Source organism: Chenopodium album, chromosome 19 (genome assembly GCF_948465745.1).
Source record: "Chenopodium album chromosome 19, dcCheAlbu1.1, whole genome shotgun sequence".
NCBI classification, from domain to species: Eukaryota; Viridiplantae; Streptophyta; class Magnoliopsida; order Caryophyllales; family Amaranthaceae; genus Chenopodium; species Chenopodium album.
The window spans coordinates 35,230,191-35,256,231 of record NC_137852.1 but is presented as its reverse complement, the minus strand read 5'-3'; the positions used below and the strand labels follow the sequence as shown (position 1 = coordinate 35,256,231).

General features: G+C 36.2%; 2 protein-coding genes across 2 annotated transcripts; one reads left to right on the top strand and one right to left on the bottom strand.

Annotated features, from left to right (window-relative positions):
- Positions 1-328: 328 nt before the first annotated feature.
- On the bottom strand, positions 329-2,532 carry LOC145594278 (protein FAR1-RELATED SEQUENCE 5-like). The gene is made up of 2 exons (XM_081650611.1): positions 2,458-2,532; positions 329-2,011 (listed from the first exon to the last, which is right to left on the bottom strand). The coding sequence occupies exons 1-2, from the start codon at positions 2,530-2,532 to the stop codon at positions 329-331; spliced, it is 1,758 nt and encodes a 585-aa protein (XP_081506737.1).
- Positions 2,533-3,882: 1,350 nt separating this feature from the next.
- On the top strand, positions 3,883-6,168 carry LOC145594275 (gibberellin 3-beta-dioxygenase 1-like). The gene is made up of 2 exons (XM_081650610.1): positions 3,883-4,370; positions 5,604-6,168. The coding sequence occupies exons 1-2, from the start codon at positions 3,883-3,885 to the stop codon at positions 6,166-6,168; spliced, it is 1,053 nt and encodes a 350-aa protein (XP_081506736.1).
- The last annotated feature ends 19,873 nt before the right edge of the window (positions 6,169-26,041 follow it).

Sequence of the window (26,041 nt, the reverse complement as noted above, 5' to 3'; positions counted from 1 at the left end):
TTCAAATTAATATCAAAATACAGAAAAATAAACAACAAATAGAAAAACATAGAGTAGACTTACCTCGACCTCCACTATGAACACCATCACCACGTCCCCCATTACGACCACGACGCCCACGAGTACCACGTGTATACTCCCATGCACTACGATTACGCCGTGTACTATTTGTTGATGGTCTCCCTCTAGTAGTCGTGTTCCTGAGCGGCTCATTAACATCAAATTGATCGAAATGAAGATGCTCATCTATTAGGCGAGACACGGAACGCATGACTGCGGGATCACTTCTACTCACCTCACGCACAAGACTCTCAAAAAATCGACTGTCCTATGACTGATGACCGGGCTCATCCAATGGAGTCGGAACACTACCATCCTCACCAATCACTAGTGTCCTATAAAAGGGGTGCACTTGGTCTAAGTAGAAGTATGTCCCCGAATCCATGGCACGTCGTATATCACATGCACAAGGAATCTGATGAGTCGTCTTATAAACGCATCCACACCGAACATTCACCTCATGACTTAACTCTCTCATTCTTTTCTTCTCATTCACCAACAACAACATACAATGGTGGGAGGTACGTCCATTAAGATGTTGTAATGGCATAACATCATATATCCGGCCATGACTGCGTCGACTGCGCTGAAGTGATTGCTTAATCTGTTTGACTTGATCTTCAATAGCCTTATTTACCTTGGCCCATACAGAATCGAGAGAACCAGTTGAAGTTTCCAACCACCCCTTCAAAGATGAATGTGCACTTTCCACTCTACAATTGGTGACATTGCCGAAGTGAAGTACACCATTGGTCCAAAATTTCCCAAATTTCTCCTTATGATTGTCTAACCAAGTCTCCTTCACATAAGAAATCATGGCAGGAAATGCTGCATAAGAATCCTCCACTTGCCGAACCGCTCTATTATAATCATCCAATGTGGTGGCATTGAGAATCGGATTCCACCTTGTCAACCTGAAAATTTTGCCTTGATCTTTATTATTCGTTATTTTCCCAACTCTATGCTCTACATCCTTGTTAATATGCCATGTGCATAGTAAATGAGCAGTTTCGGGAAATATTTCCCGAATAGGCGACATCAAACCCAACTCACAATCAGTTATAATAGCTGTAGGCGATACATCACTACCAACCAACAACTTCAACTTATCTATCACCCATGCATAGCTCACGGTGCTCTCATCCTTCATAAAAGCATACCCGATTAAGAAATTCATGTTGCAAGGAGTAACACCGACGAGCTCCAAAAAAGGCATTTTGTATCTGTTTGTCTTGTAAGTTGAATCAATGCCAATGACCCATGGATACGTGCGTAAGAGCGCTAGAGACGTAGGATGTGCCATAAATACATGGGTCAAAACATTCGTATCCGGGTCAACCAAGCTCCAATGTGTATAATGAGACTCGATACCAAGTTCAAGGAAATATGTAACAACAGCTCGACCATCAACTTCTTCAAGTCTCAACCGATCCCTAAAGTTGTAAATATGTCTACGAGTGGGATGATCATCAGGAAACTGATTTCGCACAGCCGCTAAGATATTTTGTGGCTTCACTTTTGCATCAGTCAGGTCACGAACAAGTTGCTTCGCTCCCGGACTAAGCTTGCTCATTTGTCGATTACCTTCTTCATAGACAATTAGCTCATGGTTGTGTTTGCCGTATGCATCGGGACCCAAGACAATCTGCCATCCTTCATCATCAGAAACTTTATAACCCTTGATCAAAAACTTGCAACCGCAATGTTGAGTTTTTGTGTTCGGTCGTTGAGCAACACTAAGATCTCTATTTTTCCCTGTATCTCTTGCACCACGATTGCATCTCAAATACAACCATCCGTTATGATTGTAAGAAATCACAAGTTGAAATTTAAGTGTTAGTGCAATGTCTTTCGCCCATTGTGACAATTCTCGATACGTTGGAAATAATTGATCGGTCTGAAAATGTGGGTAATAATTTACCCCATCACCGCCAAAATCTTCAATAGGATCCTATTAAAAAGAAAAATACAATGTTAATTTAAATTAAATTTAACTACAAAAATAAATTTACTTTTTTTTTTTTTGCCAAATTTAAACTACTAATTTTTTTTTTTATTAAAGCCATAAATTTTCCATAAACTTTATAATTAAATTAACTGTATTTTGTTATTTTTAATAATTAACAAAAGTTAATTAACACAAATTAGACGGATTATTTTAAAAGAAGTACCTGGTCGCATGTTATATGCGACTGTGCCACGGCGTAGTCGCATATAGCATGCGACTGCACCGTGGCACAGTCGCATGCTATATGCGACTACGCCGTGGCACAGTCGCATGCTATATGCGACTACGCCGTGGTATAGTCGCATATAGCATGCGATTGCACCGTGGTATAGTCGCATATAACACGCGACCGGGCACAACGGAAATTGAAAAAAAATACCGACATGTACCTGACTCGACGCCGTCGACGGTTCGTCGTCCCCACCAAGTGCCTCCGGTATGAACGCGGACCATCGTCGACTCATTTTATATTTCGTGAGTGGTGGACCAGTCAAGGTGGAGTCGTGGTGTATGATGGTCAAGGTGGAGTCGTGGTGGTGGACCAGTCAAGGTGAGTGGTGGTATGGATGGTGGAGCTAATGGTCAAGGTGGAGCAAAGACAAAGTTAGTAATGGTTGGGTTTTAATGTAATTTTCAAAATGGTAAGGGGTATGAAAGTCATTTAATACTATAGCTTGAGTAATTTCATTGTGGCAAATAGCAATTTACTTTTTTTATCCATCTTCTAGTTCTTTTGTTTCCATTTATCTTAATTCTACTTTCCTTATTTTTTTTAACTACTGTAATTCTATCCTCTCTCATGCAAGTCAAACCTCCGTAAGCCTTCTTAGTTAACACTAGTCAAAGCAATCAAATAAAACTTTGGTCAAATTCAAAGGCAAACATTTTAGTCTAATTTTTCTTGTTTTGCTTTAAACCAAAGTCAAATTCTTGAGTCTAACTAGAGTCAAGATTCTAGGTCAAAATATAATTGAATTTGTAAGTTAAGCTCAGTCAACAACTATGATCAAACATTTCAGTCAAACCCAATAATTTTCAAAATAAAATTCCCTTTTCCAAATAAAGCTTTATTTAATATTTTCGGAATTCTAATTTAATGCATGTAAAACCCAATTATTCCACCAAGTGCCAGATAATTATTAAAATATAATAAAAGTGAAGTTGGTTGAATAATAAAAATAATAAAAAATTAAAAGCATGTATAAGTAGGGAGGAGAGAGAATATAATATATATATTAAAATATGATATAAGGGGACCACTAGATGGGAGGAATATGGTAAAAAGATTGTATAAAGTTTTCAAAAAATAAAATGGAGCAATTAATAAAATACAGTTGCAAAAGGAAAGTAGAGCAAGTAATAAGATATGGAGTCATTCAATTTGTATCAATTATATACAAGATATAATTTAGTTGCCTTATTTTATGTACAAAATCAAACATGTTGATTTCTTACCTTTTTTTTTTATTAATATGTTATAACATTTAAAGTTTTTCACATTTTAATTTGTTATTAATTTATAAAGATAGATTTATTTGATTTTCTATTTAATATTGCACTGATATCATGATAATTTCCATTATTTACTTGATATATGACACATGTCATTAATCTCAAATTATTTATATAATATTTATAACCCTATAAATACATGTTTTCACAAGTTTACATTAGTCAAAAGACAGACACATTATATGTCTATCAAAGCTTCTATTGAAAATTTTCCCATATTTTGAATAAATCGTAAATCTTTCTCGTAAACCTCAAATTTTCTATATTATCAAGGTTTTATTTTTCTTTTTCCATTTAACAAAATGTCTCTTCTTTCAAATGCTGACATGGATCATCCCATGCAACAACACCTTCCCATAGATTTTAGCTCAATCAAAAGTGTTCCTGAATCTCATATATGGGCACAATGTTTTGAGGATTCAAAAATTAACCCCGATAATGAGAAATCGGGAGCTTTAATCTCTATTCCAATAATTGATCTTGAAGATCCTAAGGCTTTAGGCCTCATTTTTAATGCATGTGAGACTTGGGGGATGTTTCAAGTCACAAATCACGGTGTTTCTAAAGAGTTATTAGATCAAGTCGAGTTTCAAGCTAAAAACTTATTCAATCTTCCATTTGAGCAAAAGATGAAGGTTTTACGAGCCCCTGATGAAGATACTGGATATGGTTATCCGAGACTTGCTTTATTTTTTAGCAAGCAAATGTGGAATGAAGGGTTCACTATCACGGGTAACTCTTATCATCATGACGCAAAGAAACTTTGGCCTAATGATTTCGAAGGTTTTTGGTAAGCTCATTTGTTTGAAAGTCATATGATACATTCCATTAAAAAGATTAAATTAAAATTTGTGAAACTAATTAAAACAATCATAATTTATAAAATTAACAATAGAAAATTATGAACTAATTTTTCTTGTTTCTTATATTTTGTTTTTAGTTAGATTTATGAAAAATAAAAATGAAAAAACCCTACATTTATTGGCAGATCTAGAAATAATATTTATTAGGGTTAAAATAAAGTTGAATATTTTTATGCGGATTCATATAACACATTATTTTATCTAATTAAAAAAAAGAAATCAATTTTAACAAGGAAAATTAAAAAAAAAATATATATAAATTAAAATGGAGGTTATTGATCCCACAAATTGTTAAGGTCACCCTGCGTGCATTGTTTATCTCTAATGCACAGCACATGTATGCAATCATTTATTATTATATTTATAAATTTTTAGATATATATCTAAGTCGTTAGCCAAGTGTTTCATAATTATGTGAAAGATTGCACATATTCCATTTTAATGTGGAAATAACTGGAGTTGTTTATGAATCTAATACCATATTGAACCTAGCTAATATTAAAAATTCAAAAATTTAAAGCCAAACGATTAGGCCGAACCATAAATAGACTTATATAAAATCAGTTCAGACAACACCAGTTTAAGAACTATTTTCCTATATAAATTCAGAAAAAAGGAAAAATAAAAAAATGAAGTATTATTATTTGATACCCATTTTACTAAATGTGTAATAAGTATCTCATAATGTAATATATTCGTAGAAAATTTAAGGTAATGATTAAACAGTTTAGAAATTCAATTTATAAATTTAATTAAAAAAAGGTCAAATTCAATATTAGTTTTAGAGGTTTTGGACCAGACCAAACTAGATGACCAGACCTCTTTAGTTCAGTCCAATTTAGAGCGATTATTGAACAACCTTAAAATTGATATCATGGGAAAGGTCCCTCCTAGAGGGCTAGGGAAGTAACTCCACCTAAATATTATAAATACGGGTCTCCCTGTATGCTATTAACACTAATTGTCCCATATATTAATACTATTTTCTACATTCACATTGCACACGATTTTTTATTACCCTAATTATATTAATTTAATTAAGATTTATTTGGTTATCATAAACGACTTCAGGTATGTTGGATAGTCAAGGTGTCTTTAAAAACTAAATATATCATGATTTCTTATAAAACCATATTGATTTGTTGTTTTTCTTTATATAGTGAAGTGATATTTGAGTACCAAACAAGGATGAAGGACCTTGGTGACAAACTCAAGATTTTGATTTTCAAATCACTTAACATACCCGCACCTGAAGAAGCTACACCTAAAGACCATATTTTTGCACTTAATCTCAACTCATACCCGCCATGCCCTGATTCAACCAAAGCAATGGGTATAGGGCCCCACACAGATAATCTCCTCTTTACAATCCTCCACCAAAGTGGCAATGCAAGTGGACTCCAAGTATACAAAGACGAATTTGGGTGGGTCTCGGTTAACCCACATCCAGGTGCCTTGGTGGTGAATGTGGCAGATCTCTTACACATAATTTCAAATGGAAGATTTCCAAGTGCAATTCATAGGGCACTTATCAACAATAAACAAAAACAAAGGTTATCCATTGCATACTTTTATGGCCTTCCATTAGACTTTGAAGTCTCTCCCTTTTTGGAATATCCAAATTGTGAGGGTCCTCAATTTAAGCCTATAAAGGTGAAAGATTATGCAAGCCTTAAATTGAAGTACTTAGATTTGGCACTCTCATTTGTTAGGAAAAGTGACTAGGATAAATTAGAGTTAAGAACTTGTTTAAGTGCTCCTTTGTTTCCGTTTTACAATGAGAGGGTTGAATAAATTAAATTTTTACAAGAAGAGTAAGTAGTTTGCCATTGTTCCTTGTATTAATGTTTCAAATAGGAATGACAACAGATTGAATTCGGATCCGAGTTTTAAGTCGATCCGTTTAGTATTTGGACCCTAGACTCGGATCCAAATCCGAGTTCGAATCCGACTCGTAATTTTCGGTTCCAAATCCGGTACGTTTATTCGGACCTCCAAAATGATCCGTTTTTTTTGTTTTATTTATTTTTTTTTGTTTTGTAATGTGCATATACTATGATTTCTTGTATTGTCATACCGAGTGAAGTATATCATAACATATTTAACTTATAAACTAAGTGACATAACAAAATTTTGCTACAAACAATCAAGCAATTGTCCCAAGTTATAAATCATATGCTCATACTCTCAGACTCAGACTCGGGTTAGACTTGGTCGGACTTTGCATAGGGTCCAAGTGTAATCCGTCTCCTATTCGGATTTGGATCTATTTTATTGGATCCGGGCTAATTTTAATCGGATTCAGATCGAATTTTTTCTTCGGATTGGATCGGATCGGTTTCGAATGGAACTCGGATTGAATTACCATCCCTAGTTTCAAATATATGTTCCATGAATTTTATGCTTATTCTAAAGTAGAGACATATAAATCTCACTTAATACCATGATTATTATTATCAGATATTGTGAATTAGTACTTTTTCATCAATAAATGTCATTTCTATTTTGGCAACTTGTATTTTTTGTTAAATGATCACCTTGGAGCAATATTTAGTGACAGAGTGAGTACCATATTTTACACGAAGTATTAGTACTTTTTTTTTTTTTAGTACTATGAGTCAATTTGATAATAAAGTTATAACAAAAAGTAATAAAAAGGAAATTAGGAAAACATCAATCAATCTCATAGAAACATGTCTAAATGTCTGATACTAAAAAACCTAATTTAAATTAGATCTATCCTATAAATATGGACCCATTCTACGAGTTATGGAAAAAAAATTAATTCTCTTTAAGCATACTTACTACGCACTAACTATAGGCGTCAATTGAAGCACGCGTACTTAAGCATGTGGTTAATATGTTTGGAAATTATAGGAAGTGAGATTTGATATATATGATTTGTGACAAAAAACATGGAGCCGCCAACAAGTTTATCAGGAACTTGTAAACCGTTCATGGATCAATAAAGTCAACCACGTAAAGGGACGAACAAAAAGGCAACAACGATTTGATCCATGAAGGTTATACCCTATTCATAATCCATAAGATTACTAACTCCATATTGTTATGAACCACGAATGAAGGACTTGGGATGAAGGTACGATTTTGAGTCATAGAAGTCAAATTTGCCCGCATTGCCTCAAAACAAGGAATTATGTCGTTTGCCAGAAATGATGCGCAAATTCCTTTTGCGAGAAGCACTTGATATGTGTCATAATTCTCATGGTGCAATACCTCAAAAGGACCTTCTTCCACAGCTTCGGCTTTCCCTATCATGTTATTTTAAATCTTTTGTGCACTTAGAGATAACCAAACATAGTCACCAACATCAAAAGCAGGCTTCTTTCTAAGGTTTAAGACTTGCTCTCGCTTGATTGCTTTCTTTCCCTTCTTGTTCAATTCGTGCGAACTATAAGTAGAGATGTACAAGTTGCTTGGAGTGCCCGAATTTATCTTGGCATGTTCTTTAGCTTTAGAAGCCGAGTTAGTCACACTTTCCTTACTTGCATGCATATACTTGGGAGGCAAAGGTTGAAGCCCTATTCGACTTTTGCCAACGGCAATGGTATAAATATTTTGTTTGCATAGATGAGTAGCATCTCGATTCCACTGCCACGGTCTACCTATCAACAAAGAACAAGCATCCATGGGTAATACATCACACCAAACCTCATCCTTGAAATCTCCGGTCTCAAATTGAACTAGAACACATTTCTTTACCATTAATCGACCATCATTGTTCATCCAATTGATCTTATAAGGTTTAGGATGATCTTGTTGTTCCAACCCTAATGTGTCAACCATTTCAGAAACAATGTTAGTGCATGATCCTCCATCAATTATAAGAGAACAACTCCTTCCTTTCACCATGCAACGTGATTAGAATAAATTTTCCCTTTGGTCTTTATGCTTTTCTTGACTCGGCTCAACATGTAAAACGGACCTAATCACCAATACATTGTCATTAGGTGCAGCTTCATACAATGAAACTCAAACTCAACTTCATGAGTAGTTTCATGATTTGTTATTTCCTCCTCTTGCAATCTTGTGTGAAGGGCACGTTTCTCCCTCTCTTCCTCTACCATGACCGACAAAAGAGCATGTTCTGCTTCAAGACTAACAAGAACTTTGCTAGGGTATTGTGCAGGAATATGACCTCCACCCTTACACTTGAAACAAATCTTATCCTTCGTAAACACTTGGCTTAGAATCAAGGGTTTTGATTTTTCGCTTTGAAAAGAAGAAAACGTGGATGAATTCTTTTGTATGTCTAACCCTTCTCGAGTTCGAATAAAATCTAATTTAGGTACATATGGATGGCGAGCTAGCTTCCCCTTTTGTTCTTGCATTTGTCTCTCTATGGTACTTGCTAGCATACATACATCATCAAAAGTCTCAAATTAATGCACCTCAAAAGCATATGCAATAGATTTGTTTAAACCTAGTAAAATTTTGGCAATCTTTTGTTCATCCTCTTCTTTACAACCACAAGCTAGATATAACTTTTTAAACTCCGCAACATATTGATCAATAGATAACTGATTTTGTTTTAAAGAATTTAGTTTTAAGAATAACTTTTGCTTGTAAGATTTAGGAACAAAACGTTTTCTCATCTTAGATTTTAGTGTTGTCTAAGTTGAAACCTTTTCTTTTCCATCCTTAACCCTTTGAACTTGCATGTTTTCATACTAATCTAAAGCATAGTTTGAAAGATTTAAAATTGCATGAGATAATCTTGAGGTTTTGATAATACCTTTATGCTCAAACAAACGATCCATGTGCTTCTCCCAATCAAGATATACTTCGGGGTCTTTTGTACCATCAAATCCAGGCAGATCTAAAAGTTTGACTTCTTCTCCTTTTTTTGCATTAGTCCGAAGTGAGTGAGACACTTCATTGGAACTTTGATCTTTCATGTCCTGTTGTAGCTTATGATTACCTCAGCAATAGATTTAGTATGAGAATCTGTTGCAGCTTGCCTTTCTTCTGTTTTGTCAATACGTGAATTTAGTTTCTTGAATTCTTCCAATAACGCAGCAAACTCACTTTGGTTCACTATGTTTCCGTGGGTTAATTTCACAATGAAAACTCACAAAAGTTTACAGCGTGAAAATTTAGGATTTTAGAAGTCCAACGCAAAAAAAAGAATCACGCAAAAACTCCAAGTAGAACGCTCACAATCGTCAGAAAGATTTACTTGTGCAGGTAAAGGAAATTTCGGACCTGCTGAAATCTTTACGCCAAAGTTCAGGGCTCTAGACAATGCGTTTCTCAACGAAATTTTTTTGAAATTTTAGGAGATGAAAATTCAATGTTTTAAGAGTCTAATTAAAAAAGAATCGTAGAAAAAGACCCAGTAGATTGATTGTAGTCACCAAAAACTTTTAACTTAGCTCTGATACCAATTGATGTGGATTTTAGTCTGATTATGTGTAGAATGCAACCGCGATTGTGGTTTAATGGCTTTGTGAATTATAGTGATGAAAAATATGTTCATTATGGATGAAAATAAATGGATAGTACTCGAATTCTCGCAGGAATAGAGGGTCTCTTCCCAGTCGCAACTAGAAGATGATCACGAGTCGCAACAAGTGATGTTTTTGATTAACTATCAAACGAGCAACGCTCACAAAGGAATAATTCTCAAAATCAAACTCTGAATTTTATTGCTAATTAGGTGGCCTATTATAGCCTTTACAAGGAAAAGATAAAATAAATAGAATCCTAATCCTATTAGGTTTAGAAAACTAATTCTACTCTAACTTGAATTCCTAGTAACCCACATTAAACTAACTACCTTAAAAAACTAATAAAGGAATCCTAAGGTGCTAAATATAAGAAAAAACTTTTCAAGTGAAAGAAAAAAACTTGTAAGCAAAAATCTATCTAAAGAAACATTAAAAACTATCAAGAAAGGAAATCTTGGATTCTCTCGCATCAACTAGGATGAACTACGATACGCTTTCGATCGACTCCATGCCAAAGGAATCATCACTCCTATTGAACCTCTTCAAGATCCAGTACCCAAAAACAGGTCACCCAACCGGAATGTTGATGCTCATTGCAAGTACCATCAAGGTAGGGGACATAACACTGAGAGTTGTTGGAAGCTAAAAGAGGCCATCCAATATTTGATCGATAATAACAAGCTTCCCATACCTCCAGCTGGCAAGAAGGCCGAGTGATAAGGCACAAGACAAGAGGCGAGCTTCAACGACAAGATCTCATGACCTCGTTTTCTATCTTTTTTTCTTCCTTTCCCCAATAAGTCTAGTATAGGCACCTATTACTTTCCTTAGATTTTATCTTGTAGGTCTTTCTTTTTTCCTTTTAATAAAATGAGCATTTTATTCTTTGCACATGATCATTGCATTACATTGCATAAAAAAATATTAAAAAAAATTAAAAAAAAATCCATGTCAAACTAAGTACAAGGTATACTAATGATTTGAGGCACCTCTTGTAGCCCATCATATCATCTTCACCCCCTAAAATATACAATCCTTTCTTGACAAAACACGTACTTTGAGCCTCGTCTAACGATAGATTTTTCTTTCTTCAACCCACATAAACCTAACCTTGGGATGGGATGGTGTGCAACTTATGCAATTTTCAAAGCCAAAAAGCTTGAGTGTTTTACAAAAATATAAAAAAAAAACAAAATAAATGAATAAATAAAAGTGTGCAAAAGGGCAAATGTTCCAATGTCTTTGATATGAACATGTCTTTGATATGAACACATCTCAGATTGCGTCTCTTATTGAGTGCTCGGTACTATGCCTGGAAACATGAATGCCAAGTGAGTGATAGGCCGCATGATCGGGATTGACCACACTTATAAAAAAGGTTCAAAAAAAAAAAAACAAAAACAAAAGCTAAAAAAGAGAGAAAAAAAATATAAACAAAAGAGAGTTGAGAAAACTCAAGCATACAAATACAAAGATTTAAAATCGATTGCACACCTTGGGGCTTATCTAGGGTCTTGAGCCTTTATCCCCTTCTTCTTCAAACCTTTAGCCTAACCACATTACAACCCTTCAAAGACCTCTTTGAGGTATACACACACTTGTGCGAGGTTCGGCTAGAGCTACGTTCGGCCTGATTCCTAAGGGATACATAGGCAACCTCACATGGGGTGCGTCTATAATAAAAATGCATTCATTACTTTACATTCAATAACATTTATGCATGATCATATTAATGGATTTCCAATGCTCATCCCTAACCATGTAGAGCTAGACTTGGGGGCTTGATCCCTACATCATTAGCCTACCAAGCCCAAGAGTCATCATTATTTGACTCTTTTAAAATATTTTCCACACACTTAGCTCTTGCAGCCTAAGTTTAGTGTCACTCTCACACACATCACAAATACATGACCAAACAATTCTACCTTTAGGAATCCTTTGTCATGAAATCTTAACACAATGTTGAAGCATGCATGCCTTGGTCATATCAAAATCACTCATCACTCATCATTGCATCGCAAAATATGAAGTACTTAGCCTCCCCGCCGAAGTTACCCAAATACTTTCATCATCGAGTCACAAATTGAGATAGCCTAGGAGAAATTAGTCCTTGCACTATGAGATACAACGTCGACGTATACATTTGACTAAGCTCCTTCAACATGCACCTCAAACACTTCACTTCTTCTCTTTTTGCGTCTTTCTTTTTCGGGAGAAAGTCGGTACCCTCGACAAAAATGACAAAAAAATTTTCTTTTCTGCATTTTGAGTCAAGCACATCACAATACAATGCACACACGAGTTAGGTATGTTAAGTCATGTCGTCTCATATCAAGTTGAGTTTAACACATTGTTAAACACATTAAATCACACAAGAGTCAAACACACTAAACCTTGAGTCAAACTCAAGTCAAAACAATTATAATGTCAAACATAGCTAAACCTTAGGTCAACCCTTAAAAAACCATAACCAAAGTCCTATAGTCCAAAACATAGATGCAGGTAAATTAAGTCCTAGACAGACAAGTGATCTTTACAAAGGTCTAAAGCGACGCAAGTTTTAAGACATGAGAAGCTATCACTTCCAAGGCGTGAAGAAGAGAGAATTCGACAGGACAACTCAAGGCGTAGTGATCTTCGACAACATTCCCTATGATGAGTAAGTTGTCACCCGATTGAGAAGATAGCTCAAGGAGAAGCAATCTTGGACGACGTTCCCTAAGATGTGGAGGTTGTCGAGCAAAACAACTTTGATTTAACAAAAATTGATTATGTCCTAAGGCATGGACGACTCATATAGCAAGTTTTTCGAGGCGAAGAAACTAATAATTATCAGATAAGTTTTTCCCAAGACGAAGAGAAATTGTCAATAATGCACACTTCCCAAGGCCTAGAACACTAGTAGAAAAAACAAATTGGGAAGCCCCAATTTCGAAGCGGTTTTTCAAATCCGCTTCGAAAGACCCATTTTTTTTTTAAAAAAAATCTTGTTTAGAATGGCAAGCGGTTTTGGCCTGAACCGCTTCCCATTACAAGTATTGGCAAGCGTTCGGGGTTGAACCGCTTCCCATTTGTTATAATGGTAAGCGGTTCAACCCCGAACCGCTTGCCAATTCAAAAAAAAAATGCGGGAGATAGAGATTGGGCTCAATTCCGATTCTTAGTCGAAATTTTCGACAAAATTTCAATCCCCCCAATACAGTAGCTGCTCTCTCCTCTCTTTCACTCCCCTCTCCTTCTTCTCAGCCATACTCCTCCACCACCACGCCGCCGCCGCCACCACTCCTTTCACTCCCTTATCTTTTTTTTTTTTTTTTTTTTTTATTTTCGCGAGTTTGTATGTAAGTAGCTGTGAATGGACTGTGCGAGCTGAGGGTTGCTGCGTTCGTGTGGGTTGCTGCGCTCGTGGGGAGGTGTACTGTTGCTGGTGGTTGCTGGTGTTTTCGTGGGTGTGGGTGTCATCAGTTCGTGGGTGCAGTGGCTGGTGCCTGGTGGTGTGCGTTCTGATTTTTCGCCCCACCACCACACCTCTCTCTCTCTGCCCTAATTGAAGCTACTACCTCTTTCAAAGGCACAACAATTAACTCTCACTCTCAAATTAGGGTGAGCTCTTGCTAAACTTTACTTCAATATGTATTAATTGTTTGTTTATTCCAAACTTTAAAGTTAGGGTTTCAAATTTAGTGAACACATTTATCTTAATTGTTTTATTAATTGTGATTTTTTTCCATAAAGTATGTTAATTGTTACTTTAATTGTTTAAATTTAGTGAACACATTTAGTTAACATGTTAATTAGTTTGTTAAATTTGGTTAGTAAATTATAATGTTTGAATGGATTGCTATGAATGAATGAATGGAATGTAAACCTTAGTTTGATTTTAGGTAATTTAATTAGCAATATATGAATGAATGAACTTGTGTATTGTTAGTTGAATGTCATATAAATGCATCCCAAGGCATGGGTGCTTAGTAAAATTTTACTTGCGTAGAAGCTCACGACTGGACTCTCAGGTGCAAAAACTGTTAAATTATTAGACTTTCAAAAGACGTGGAAAATCATCATTTTTTAAAAGGCTGCTCAAGACGAAGGAGTCTACGACATGTTGCCTAAGGGGAGGAAATTTGTCATCATTCATTTGTGAGTTGCTCAAGGCGCGGAAGCACATGATAAGAATTCTCAAGGCGTGGAAAATCATCATCCAATGGATCACTCAAGACGTAGTGGTTCACGATAGAATTCCCAGCGTGAAAGATTGTCGTTTAGTGGATCGCTCGAGGCGTAGTGGTTTGCGATAGAATTCCTGAGGCGCGGAAGGACGTCAAAACAACCCTGAAGATGGCTGCAAGTAGTCACTTTCGACGATGTTCCCGAGATACTGTGGAGGATTATCACAAGCAGTTGAAGATGGTTACAAGCAACGGTCTTCGACGATGGTGTTCACGAGGCACTTTGGAAGTCGTCAAAACAAAAATTTAGCACAAATCGGTTACTCCAGAGACGTGTGCTCGACGGTGCAAGATACGTGTTTCTTAACTCTTTTATTTGTTTAAATAACGCTATTTTGTAGGTATCAGCTTTACAAGAATGATTTAGGATCGCAGAACGTTCTGAATCATTCTCCGTCCCTATTGCTACTTTGACTTTTGTTTTTGAAACTTGTGTTTCTCCAAACTTAGTCAAAGTGGGGGCTTTTGTAGACACCCAAATGTGTCTCCCCAAGGCCAAACCCAGTGATGAATACTTTTCATGTCGTTTGATTATCGAATGAAGTAAAAGTGTGAAAAGTCTAGTGTTGCGGTTATTTTTAATAAAATTCCTTCTTTCTGTTTTTGAAAATCTAATCTATATATGAAAATAGCAAATTTAGTTTGGTCAATAATAAGGGTCCAATAATAGTGTAGTTGGATTGGGCTCGAAAAGACCTTTCCAACGATATATTATATGCCCAATTCCGATAAATAATGAGGAAGTTATTGCCAAAATACTAAGTTAGCCCCGAAATGATATTATATGTGGCCCAATGATCTAAAGGAGGGCCTATTAATTATCATTCCTAAAGTTATTAGGGTTGACTTAGTCTTCAAGAATAATCTATAAGGTTTTTTTTATATTCTAATGAAATTAATTAAGATTAATAATTATTATTTTAAAGAGTTTTAATTGGAATAAAATAAATGTTTTATGATATATCTGATCTTAAAACTGTTTAACGCGGATTCTAATTACTTAATTATATTGGGAAAAGGATTCTGTACTAAGCGTTTTAACTTTTAACTAGCGCCAAACGACGGAGTCAGTCGCCTGGCGCTTGTGCCTATCGCCTGGTGTTGGTCCCCGTCGTCTGGCGACAGGAGGTCTTTTATTCTGAACGGAACTGGATCTCTTTTCTTTAGGGTCCTTGACCCCCGTCTTCAAATCACCCAGGATTCTCTAATTCTATCTTCTCTCTCTTAAGCAATATTGCTTATTCTTTCTCCCTCTAGCTTTTCTAAACAAGCCTTTTCACAAATACCATACCGCACCCATTAGTTCTAGACACACCTAGCCAAGTTCGAAGTTGCCTTCGCCCTAGACGTGGAAGGTTGATACTTTCTGAGGGTTTGGACCCTGTAGGAGTCGTTCAAAGCATGCCTACGTAAAAAATGTTGTGAATATGCTTGGAACTCATAGGAAGTGGGAATTGACATAATACGATTAGGGACAAGGAAAGTAGGGAGCCGCCAACAAGTTTTTTTAAGGAACTTGTAAACCGTTCACGGATCATAAAAGGCAACCACAAATAATGGACAACGATAGGCAACAACGATTGACTCGTGAAGGTTACACCCCATTCATAATCCATGAGATTACTAACTCCATATGGTTCGGAACCACGAAAAGAGGATCAAGGATGATGGTACGAAGTCAGTCATGGAGTCACATTCGTCCGTATTGGCCTTCTTGTGATCTTAAAGGTAATTAGAGTTGATTTGGTCCAAACCCTCAGTCAATTATACCTTTCATGCCTTTGTTTAAGGACAGAACCTCGGGTCAAGTATGGATTCCTTGGAGTGCTTAGGGGTAGTATTATGGAAGAATATGGTGGCTAGGGTTTAGGCTAGAGCAAGAGAGAGAGAATAGAGAACTGTTTGATGTAAAGAGAGGAAGAGAGAATGATTTGGCGATCAAGCTTGATGATGATTGAAAAAGGGGTGATAAGACCTCTATTTATAGGGAAAAAGAGGGTCGAAGAATCAAGAAAAGATCGAGTTCGAATCGGAATAAAACTCTTGCGACAGACAAAAGTTTTTGCGGTTTTTGTTTTTTTCATATCATTTGATCTAGAAATTAGAATAAGATAATAATATATCGTTGAAAAGATTTTCAAATCTAATTTCTAAACCAATTAGAATCAGATTAAAATATTTTTTAGAATAAAAGATATGGCCGAAATAGTGGGACGGTGTTAGTTTTGGATAGAGTTTCGTATTTCATTCATATCTTTTACATTATAGCTAGGAATTAATATTATAATATATCATTGGAAATATAATTTCAAGGGCTATCCAAAAATATAAGATTTATATTAAAATAATGAGGCACGGAAATCATATTTGATTATTTTAGAACGTCTTTCAATTCGAAAAGAATTAGGACTTGCAAAGAGAGGAGTTTTATTCAATTTTAAACTCTTTTATCTTATCTTTTCAAAAAGGATAATTAAGTCCTTTAAAAACTTAAAGAAGCTTCTAATTAATCCTAATTGGCTTAAGAATGAGATTAAAGCCTTTGGACCCTCCACATGATCATTGGGTCGTAGGTAAAGTATGCTAAGGTTCGGTTTGGACTCAGTTTAATATTTTGGCCATAACTTATGGTTTGGAGAAAAGAGAAAAATACTCAGTTTAATATTTTGGCCATAAATTATGGTTCGGTTTGGACTCAGTTTAATATTTTGGCCATAACGTATTTTGGCACGAAAAGAGAAAAATAAGTTATGGTTTGGAGAAAATGGGCTAGGAATTGGGTTGGTGTTTGAAATGTGTTGAGATTGAACATAGATTTAAGCACTCCAAAGATTAAATACTCAACCCGACCAATAATGGCGATGAAAGGTTGTTCATCATCGGGTTTGGTTTTGGGGAGACATTTTTAGGTGTATAAAGAAGCCCCCACTTTAACTGAGTTTGTAGAAACGTCAGTTTTGAAAACGATAGTCAAAGTAGTCGATAGGGACGGAGAATGATTTTAGACGTTTTACGATCCTAAATCACTCTGTACACGCCGATACTTGCAGAAACATGTTAGTTCCACAGATAAAAGAGTAAAGGGATAGAATGCGTATCTGACACCAGTGTATCGGTGACAAATGAGTTTGGTAGCTTCCTATGCTTGAAGGAATCCACCGGATTGCGTTTTGTTGAAATGCTTTACATGCTTGAGGAAATTCGACTGATGAGTTTGATAGCTTTCTATGGTTAAAGAAATCTACCGGATGATGTTTTCCATGCTTGAGGAAAGTCAACATATGAATTTGGCGGCTTTCTATGCTTGAAGAAATTCACCGGATAATACTTTTCATGCTTAAGGAAAGTCGACAGATGATTTTGGCAGGTTTCTATGCTTGAAGAAATCCACCAGATGACATTCTCCACGCTTGATTAAAGATTTTTCTGAAGATGAGATTGCAAGTCTCTGTGTATCCAGAACCTTACACTGTGAAATGATGGTGGTTTTATTGTCCCCGAACGTGGGCTGTAGTTGTTTCACTTGTCTCCGAACGTGGGTTGTAAATGGTTTGCTTGTCCCCGAACGTGGGCTACAAATGGTCCGCTTGTCCCCAGACTTGGGATGTAAATGGTCCGCTTGTCTACGGACGTGGGTTGTAGATGATCCGCTTGTCCCGGACGTGGGCTGTAGATGGTCCGCTTGTCCCTGGACGTGAGTTGTAGATGGTTTGCTTGTCCCCGGACGTGGGCTGTAATTAAGACCTGTAAAATTAAATTTGCCAAAGGACTCGTATAGACTATGATTGACTTGATCAACTGACTTGACCAAGTTTTACTTGACACGACATGACATGTATATAACTTGTGGTTGTTTGTGTATATGATGTGTGTGTGTGTGCAAACACAAGCAACAGCGAAAATTTACCGTCATTTTTGTCATGATATGAGTGGAGGGTACCGACTTTCTCCCGAAAAAGAAAGACGTGAAAAATGAAGTTTTGTTTTTGAACTTCCTTCGAAAAAGAAATTTGAAAAAGTTTTTAAATATTCCCAAAAGAAAAGACATGAAAATGGGAAGAAGTTTTGAACTTCTTTGTTAAGCAAGACGAAATGAATCGTATGGATTGAATTGTTTGTCTTGAAAAAAATGTATGCATAATGCATGCTCTTAGGCCAAGAGGCTAAGGACAATTACATCATTTGACACGATAGATGAATGAACTTAGTTTATGGAGCTAAGCATCATGTATGGTGTAAAGAAATGATCTTGAACGTCGCTTAAGTCTGGAAGCTAAAAAAGTATATAGATGAAGTGATCGATGAGTATTGCATAGTGAAAGTTGCTTAGGTCAAATAGCTAAGAACGATATGTGATGTATAAAACAATGAATATTGCTCAGGTCACGAAGCTAAAAAAGTATATAATGTTTCTTCTAATGGATGTTGTCTTGAAAGATATGAAGCATGCGTGGTAGGGAAATAATATTTCATGATAAAGGGTTCCAAAGGGAAAGATGATACGGCTATGGATGTGTGAGTGAAGTGTCTGAAAGTGATACTAAGGCTAGCTGCAAGGGTTATGGTGATGGAAAGAAATGTGAGAAGAGTCGAGATGGTGACTCTTTAGGCTAGGTAAGCTAAGTGATGTGGGTTCAAGCCCCCAAGTCTAGCTCTAAATGGGTAAGGATAAGCATTGGATATTCTTTAACTCGATCATGCAAATTAATAAAGATGGGCATCGTGCCGTGCTGTGCCGTCGCGGGCCGTGCCGGGGTGGGGCTTGTGCCGTGCCTGCTTGGTGGCGGGCCGTGCCGTGTCGTGCCAAGTTTTGGCACACCCTAGCCCACGGTACGGCACGACCCACGTGATTGCGGGTCGTGCTGTGTCGCGGACCACCACGGTTTTTTTTAATTGTTTTTATTTTTAAAAAAATATATATTATACAAAATCGATATACATATATTATAAAAATAACGTGCCAGTGGGCCGTGCCGACGGGCCGACGATCGTGCCTGTGCCGTGCCAAATTTCAACATTTGTGTTCACGGTACAGCCCACGGCCCACAAGTGGGCCGCCATGCCGTGTCGGTGGCCGTGCCGGGCTCGTGCTGCCCGCGTGCCGGCACGACCCATGCCCACCTTTACATATGAATGTTGTTGCACCTCGATGTAAGGTTGCCTATATATCCGTTAGGAATCAAGCCGAACGTAGCTCTAACCAAACTTTGCACAGGTGTATGTACACCTCAAAGAGGTTTTTTATGGTTGTAATTTAGTTAAGCTAATAGGTGAAGAAGAAAAGAGTATGGAAGAGATTCCCCCTAAGATGTGTAATTGCGTATTTGAAAAATTTTTTGAATTTTGCAAGTTTATTTTTCACTTTTTTTTTTTTTTTTTATTTTTAATTTGGCTTTGTATTTTTTTCTTTTTTATTCTTTTGAATCAATGTAAGCCATCCGGGATTATGTAGTCCATTGCTCACTTAGCATTCATGTTTCTCATGCACGGTACCAAGCACTCGATGAGAGACGCATTTCAAGACGTGTTCGTATCAAAGACATTGGAACTCTTGCCTTAAGACATTGTTTTTTATTTACTTTTTATTATTATTTTTTTTATTTGAACTTGCACTTTGAATGTTACACAAACTGCACACCTTCCCATCCCAGGGTTAGGTGAATGTGGGTAGAATAAATAAGGCCAATCGTTAGGCGAGGCTCAAAGTGGTTGATGAAGAATTGGATATGTGATTGAATGGTTAATGGGGAATGAATGGGTTGCAAAGGTGCCTCAAATCATTGGTGTGCCTTGTGTTAAGTTCGACAAAATTTTTATATTATTACTTTTTTTATTTGTTTTTTTTTGCTAATCACATGATCGAATGTAAGAATGAGATGCTCATATATGAAGAAGGTAAGAAATGTGAAGCATAGACAAATGGATAAGGAGAACCTATGCTAGACTTTTTAGGGGGGAGGGTTTGAAACAAAAGAAGAAGAAAACATGAAATCTTTGTGAGAAGCATGCATCGTGCTTTGTCTTCACGGCTGTTATGAGTTACTTTTTGCCGCCTGGTGATGAGAAAAAAAATTTGTCGTTGTTGATGCTTTGATTAGAAGGAAAGAAAGAAGGAGTGACGTTCCCCTTATTCTTCCAATTATTGCCTAGTGATTTTAGACTCAAGTACTGTGTAAGGATGAACTCACTTAATGCATTCACTCAATACTCTGACTGGAAAGGAAGAGTGTATGAAACAATTTTGAAAACTGATGGGAAATACTCCACTCATTCCTATTACGACGGAAAACGATGCATGCATGGTCCTAGTATACGATCATAAACAATATAGTACATTACTCGAAGACAAAGTGTGTGGAATTACTCAACATGTGTGATTAGGTGAGTTTATTAAGACTCGTGGTATGATCGCATGGCTAGACATGAGGACATTGTGAAAAACAAAGGACCCAAGGACCAAATAGCATGGAAGACTAAAAGACAAACTAACTTGATTAATTTTGTCCAACTTTAATGTTTGTGCTATTTACTAGGTGAAAATGGTCCATTGGCAATCGTTAGTCATAAATAAGATCAACCACAATCAAAGACAAAGAACACATGATAAGGTTAGCACAATAATCACAAGAAACTAGGAAGAGGACTGAAATTCTAGAAGATCATGGGTATAAATAAATACATAAATAAATAAAAATCTATAATCCTATGTTATACGAGTTGACACGGATTAGAGGACTAAGAGGAGTGGAAGATTTCCTAAGACTAGCTTGACACGAAAATAAAAAGAAAAAAAAACAAATTAAAAAAGTTGGAACGCTAAAAAGAAACCTAAACTGGACAGACTATAGTATATTGGTTACAACATTTTATCTGTGACTTTGATTGTGGCGAAACTAATGCCAAATGAAAGATAAAACTTGGGGCTACAGACCCAGGTTGACTCAAAATTTTTTTTAAAAAAATCTATGACTCGACTCTAATAAAAAAAAGGAGGGTTAAATAAGAAAAAGAAGAAGAAAAAAAATGAATAAAATATGCACACATAAACACATTGTCACGAATGATGCAATGAAGTCGCAACAGTCAATACCTATGTTCCACTATGGTCAGGCTTATTTGGGTGTCAAAGGGTACCATGGTTAAGAGTTTGGACGCATTAGCAAGGCAGCCTCCCTTGAGGGTGTATGCCAACGGGCGGCTCTGCAAGTTCGTAATGAAATCGAACTCAACTCCATGGTTTGGGTGGATTTAAAAACTCGGATGAACCCTTATTGCCATGAGCGTTTTTGGGTTGATGGAGCTTAAATTCCCCGGGCTAGCCACGTACGTAGAACACATACTATTGTGGAAAAATAGGTAACCTAAAATGCATATGTGTATGTGACAATGCCAATTAAATCGCAGGAATACAATTCAAGAATATTTTAAGTCTCATCCACTCATCTCAATTAAATACCGATAACTCAAATTGATAAATAACCAAAAATCCTCCCCAGTGGAGTCGCTAAATTGTAGGCGTCGTTTGAAGTGCACCTACGTAAAGCATATTGTGAATATGCTTGGCACTCATAGGAAGTTGGAATTGACATAATACGATTAGCGACAAGGAAAGTAGGGAGCCACCAACAAGTTTTTTTAAGGAACTTGTAAACCGTTTACGGATCATATAAGACAACCACGAATAAAGGACAACGATAGGCAACAACGACTAACTCGTGAAGGTTACACCCCATTCATAATCCATGAGATTAGTAACTCCATATGGTTCGGAACCACAAAAATAGGATAGGGGATGATGGTACGAAGTGAGTCATGGAGTCACATTCGCCCGTATTGGCCTCTACTCGATTCCTATTATGAAAAGTATTTTTGTGATCTCAAAGGCATACAAACAAAATATTCAATTTTCTCCAAACTATAATTATGCTAAATTGTTTGAATATTAATGCAACATATAATTCTAAAATATTGTGACCACGTGATTGAATAACAAGATCAAAGGAACCTAAGCCGGTTGTCCAAATTATCTTATTAGTCGTGATTTTCAATTACATATTCCCTTTAACATGCAATATGGTGATCATAATAACAATAGAATTAACATTAAGATTGGAAGCAATTTAACAATAATATCTTTAGTCAAATCAAGTAATAACTCTAATCATGACATTAGCAATATTAAAATAAAAAAAGTAAATAAATTAATTACTCACATTCTGCGTTTCCTCGAATTGCTACACCATGAATAAATTGTTAGTAACTTCAAAATTAAATAAATTGAAACGATTAACTTAAATAAAAATTAGAGTTGATTTGGTCAATACCCTCAGTCAATTATGAAAGGAATGGTGTCCTTCGAACTATTGTATTTTTCTGATAGTGGGTTCAGAATTTTTAGGAAGCCAATATATTCAGTAAGGTCAAGTGATCGAAATGCCTGGGTTGAGGCCTCTTCCGATTAGTAATATTAATGCATAATTAATATTACAGCTTAATCTTGACTGGACCCTTCGGGTCATACCCAAGCAATGAACGAACCGACACGACGAATTAATTAGGAAGAATTAATGATTCGCCCGATTAATAAATATTTAGACGTCGGAAATTCAAGCTTGGAGAGTCGAAACCGAGCGTTGGAGAAAATCTCAAATATCGAGCCAAATTTGTGATTTGTCGAGGCGGGAAAATGCTTCAAGTAACAAGTAAAATCCTAGCCACGCAAAAGGCTAGGAAAACGCGCCAAATAGGAGCGTGCCACGTGGCAGCACACATGGCAGTGCACCATGTGGTAGCCGCCACGTTGGCGGCCACCTAATGGCAGCCACCAAGTGGCAGCGCGCTACGTTGGCAGTGTGCCATGGTGGCAGTGCGCCACGGTGGCGGCATGTATGGCAAGGGGCCGTGGACCCAGCTGACGGGCCATGGACACGGGCTAAAAGAAAATGGCCCAACCGAATCCAACTTGGGGCTCAAGGTTGGGTGACACATGGTTAGTTCACAATTCATGTGAAATGCCTTGGGGACCAAGTGAGAAAGTGGTCCTCACCTAACCATGTGACACTTGTTATTTGTTCCTTGGTTTATTTAACTAAGGGTTGAATTCATCAATCTTTCCATGCGGGATCTGTTTTTGAAAAAGTCCCACATTGAAAGATGAGTGGAATTCACAAGGCATCCTTCCTTATAAATAACCAAAGCATGGCTTGAGAATTCTTGGCTTGAGTAGGAGTTTAATAGGGCATTGCTGTAATACCCCGTATTTTTATACGTATTTTATTTAAATTATGTATTTTATAAAGTATTTAAATAATTGTAATATTTTAATTATGGTATTTTAATCAATATTGTTATTAAAGGAAAGTTTATTTAATTATTTTATTTGTAAAGGTTGGGGTTTTATTTTAAGAAAGTTTAATTTTAAAAAGTTTTATTAGGGAAGGGATTAGGAAAAACTAAAAGAGGAAAGTTTAGGGAATAGGGTTAGTAGAGAAGGGGTATAAATATCCACTTATGAGGCAAATCAACTTTGCCCAGAGTGGAGAAAACCCAAGGTAAACTTCTCCCCCTTTTCTCCTTAATTTTCTTTCTTTTTTTTCTTCCTCTTCCCCTTCCCCTTTAGCACGGCCGGCCACCACCACCACCACACATGGTCGGACCACCACCGCACACCACTGCGCACGGCCAGCAGCCGCGGCAGCACAGGCAGCAGCAACCCAGCCGTGCCATGGTGGCTGCTGCTGTCGATTGTGATTCCCGTAAAAAAATAAATAAATAAAATAAATAATAAAAATAAAAAATAAAATATAAAAAAATAATCTTTCTTGTTTAATTGTAATCTATGCTTTAATTTAATTGTAGTTTATGAGTTTAGGGATTTAATTTTGATGTTTGATTATAGTAATTATGTTAATTAATTTTTAGATTTGGTTTTTAATTAAAAAGCCCCAATTTTTGAAACCCTAGGTTCTTAATTTATAAATTATTGAAAGTATATGATGTATTATTGTTTAAATCTTTAATTTAAGTGTTTTAAGGTTAAATTACAACAAGTTTTCATTAAAATAAAGTGTTGGAATTTTATGTAGAACACTTAATATTATGTTCTTGGAGGAATTTTTAATTACCCATTAATTGGGACTTAATTATGGTGTTTTAAATATAATTTCAGCTTACTTTTATTAAATTATGAGGGGTTTTAGAACAGTATATATTGCTGGAAATTTGTTTAGAGTGGATTTTAATACTCTATTATGATTATTTTAATGTGTAGGAGACTTCGAAGTAAGCAATTTCTATTAGTCGTGGTGATTTTAAGATCGTACTCAAGGTACGTTCGCGTACTTAGCATAATTATGTTGATGTAGTAGCATGCTAAATGTGTTTGATTGATTACAAGTAATATTATGCTAGGTTTGGAATGAAAATTATGATTTGGGCGTTATTGGTGATTGGATTATGAAGCATGATTTATTTGTGATGGATTATTGAATGGAAAATAATAGCTTGAAATATTATTAATGAACCACATATTTATTTATGGCAGGATAGAGAGCATGTTTAATTAAACTAATTGTTTAATTTTGTTTGGAATATTGAAAAGGAATTTTATTATGGTTCATATAATTTTTATTGATGCTTTAAGCATGAGGAAGGAGCTATATAAGTGTCTATGTACACAAGGAATAAATTGTATGTTGGTGCCTTTGTGCACTTAAGGTGTTTTTAACACCGAGGGATAGGATTTTTGACGCTTTATGCGTATAAGGTGTCTTTGACACTGAGGTAGAATTAACGGTTCAACATTAAATATTATGTGGTCACTAAATATTCAAGAATTAAATTGGTATGTTCGATTGATTGAATAGTTATTGTTGATTGATTTATTATGCTTTGAGAGTCATCACCAAGTCCAATAAATTGTAAATAACGTAAAGTGAAAGAGATTACGCACCAAAACTCTAGGAACGTATATACCTTGAGTATGAACATATGGGGGGGGGAGTTATGTGACTTTATATTTGATCATAACTTCTAACGGAGTACAGGACGCTATACATTCCTTTTTATTATTATTATTATGCGCTGGAATTCTGCCACCTATCTTTGGTTTTGTCGCTGGCACGGTTAGCTCCCGTGTCAGTTAACCTCAATATATTGGGGGAGGTAGAGTTGGAAACTCGTTCGATGCGTAATCAACGCTCAATGAATTATTTGGTGTCTAGTGAATGTGTCATGTTAACTATTGTGTGTGCTTGTAAACGGTTGCAATGAGGTAAATGTGTGTTGATAGGTGAAAGCATGTTAGTATGATTAATTACGCTTATGTACTCAACTTTGCTGATTGTGTGTGTCTGTGTGTTTGGCCATGTCTTTATCTTGGCCCTATGATGACCCATTTTTAATGGAGAGTAGTAGGGACAAGTAGAGATACACTTTTCAGGTATTGAAGCATATTCATGGCGGGGCATGAGTGAAGAGTGAATCATGCTAGTTTCCATTAGATTACGATGTGTTTTGTGCTTTATTATTTATGATATTTTTCATGTGGACTAACGCAAAGGTTTTGATTTGGAACGGTTTTGAATAAGGGCCTTTAAAGGTTCCAAGTTGTAGTTTGATTTTGATTGACTTTGTTTGTTTGGTTTTAAACTTTACTTTCGTTTGGTTGACTTTTAAGTTGACTTCTTTAAACGGTTTTTAATTAATAAGTCTTCCGCTGTGTATCTTTGATAGTTGCCTTAGCCGTTCTTTCGTGGGAAAATTGGAGGGAAAAGGGGTGTAAATAGAAGAAAGTCGAGCACGTGCTTGTCACGTGGGGGTCAACGTCGGAATCCGGTGGTCAATGGCCTGAAAGTGGGGGTTGGTCTTTCTTTACAAAAATTTTTTTTAAAGTGGTCT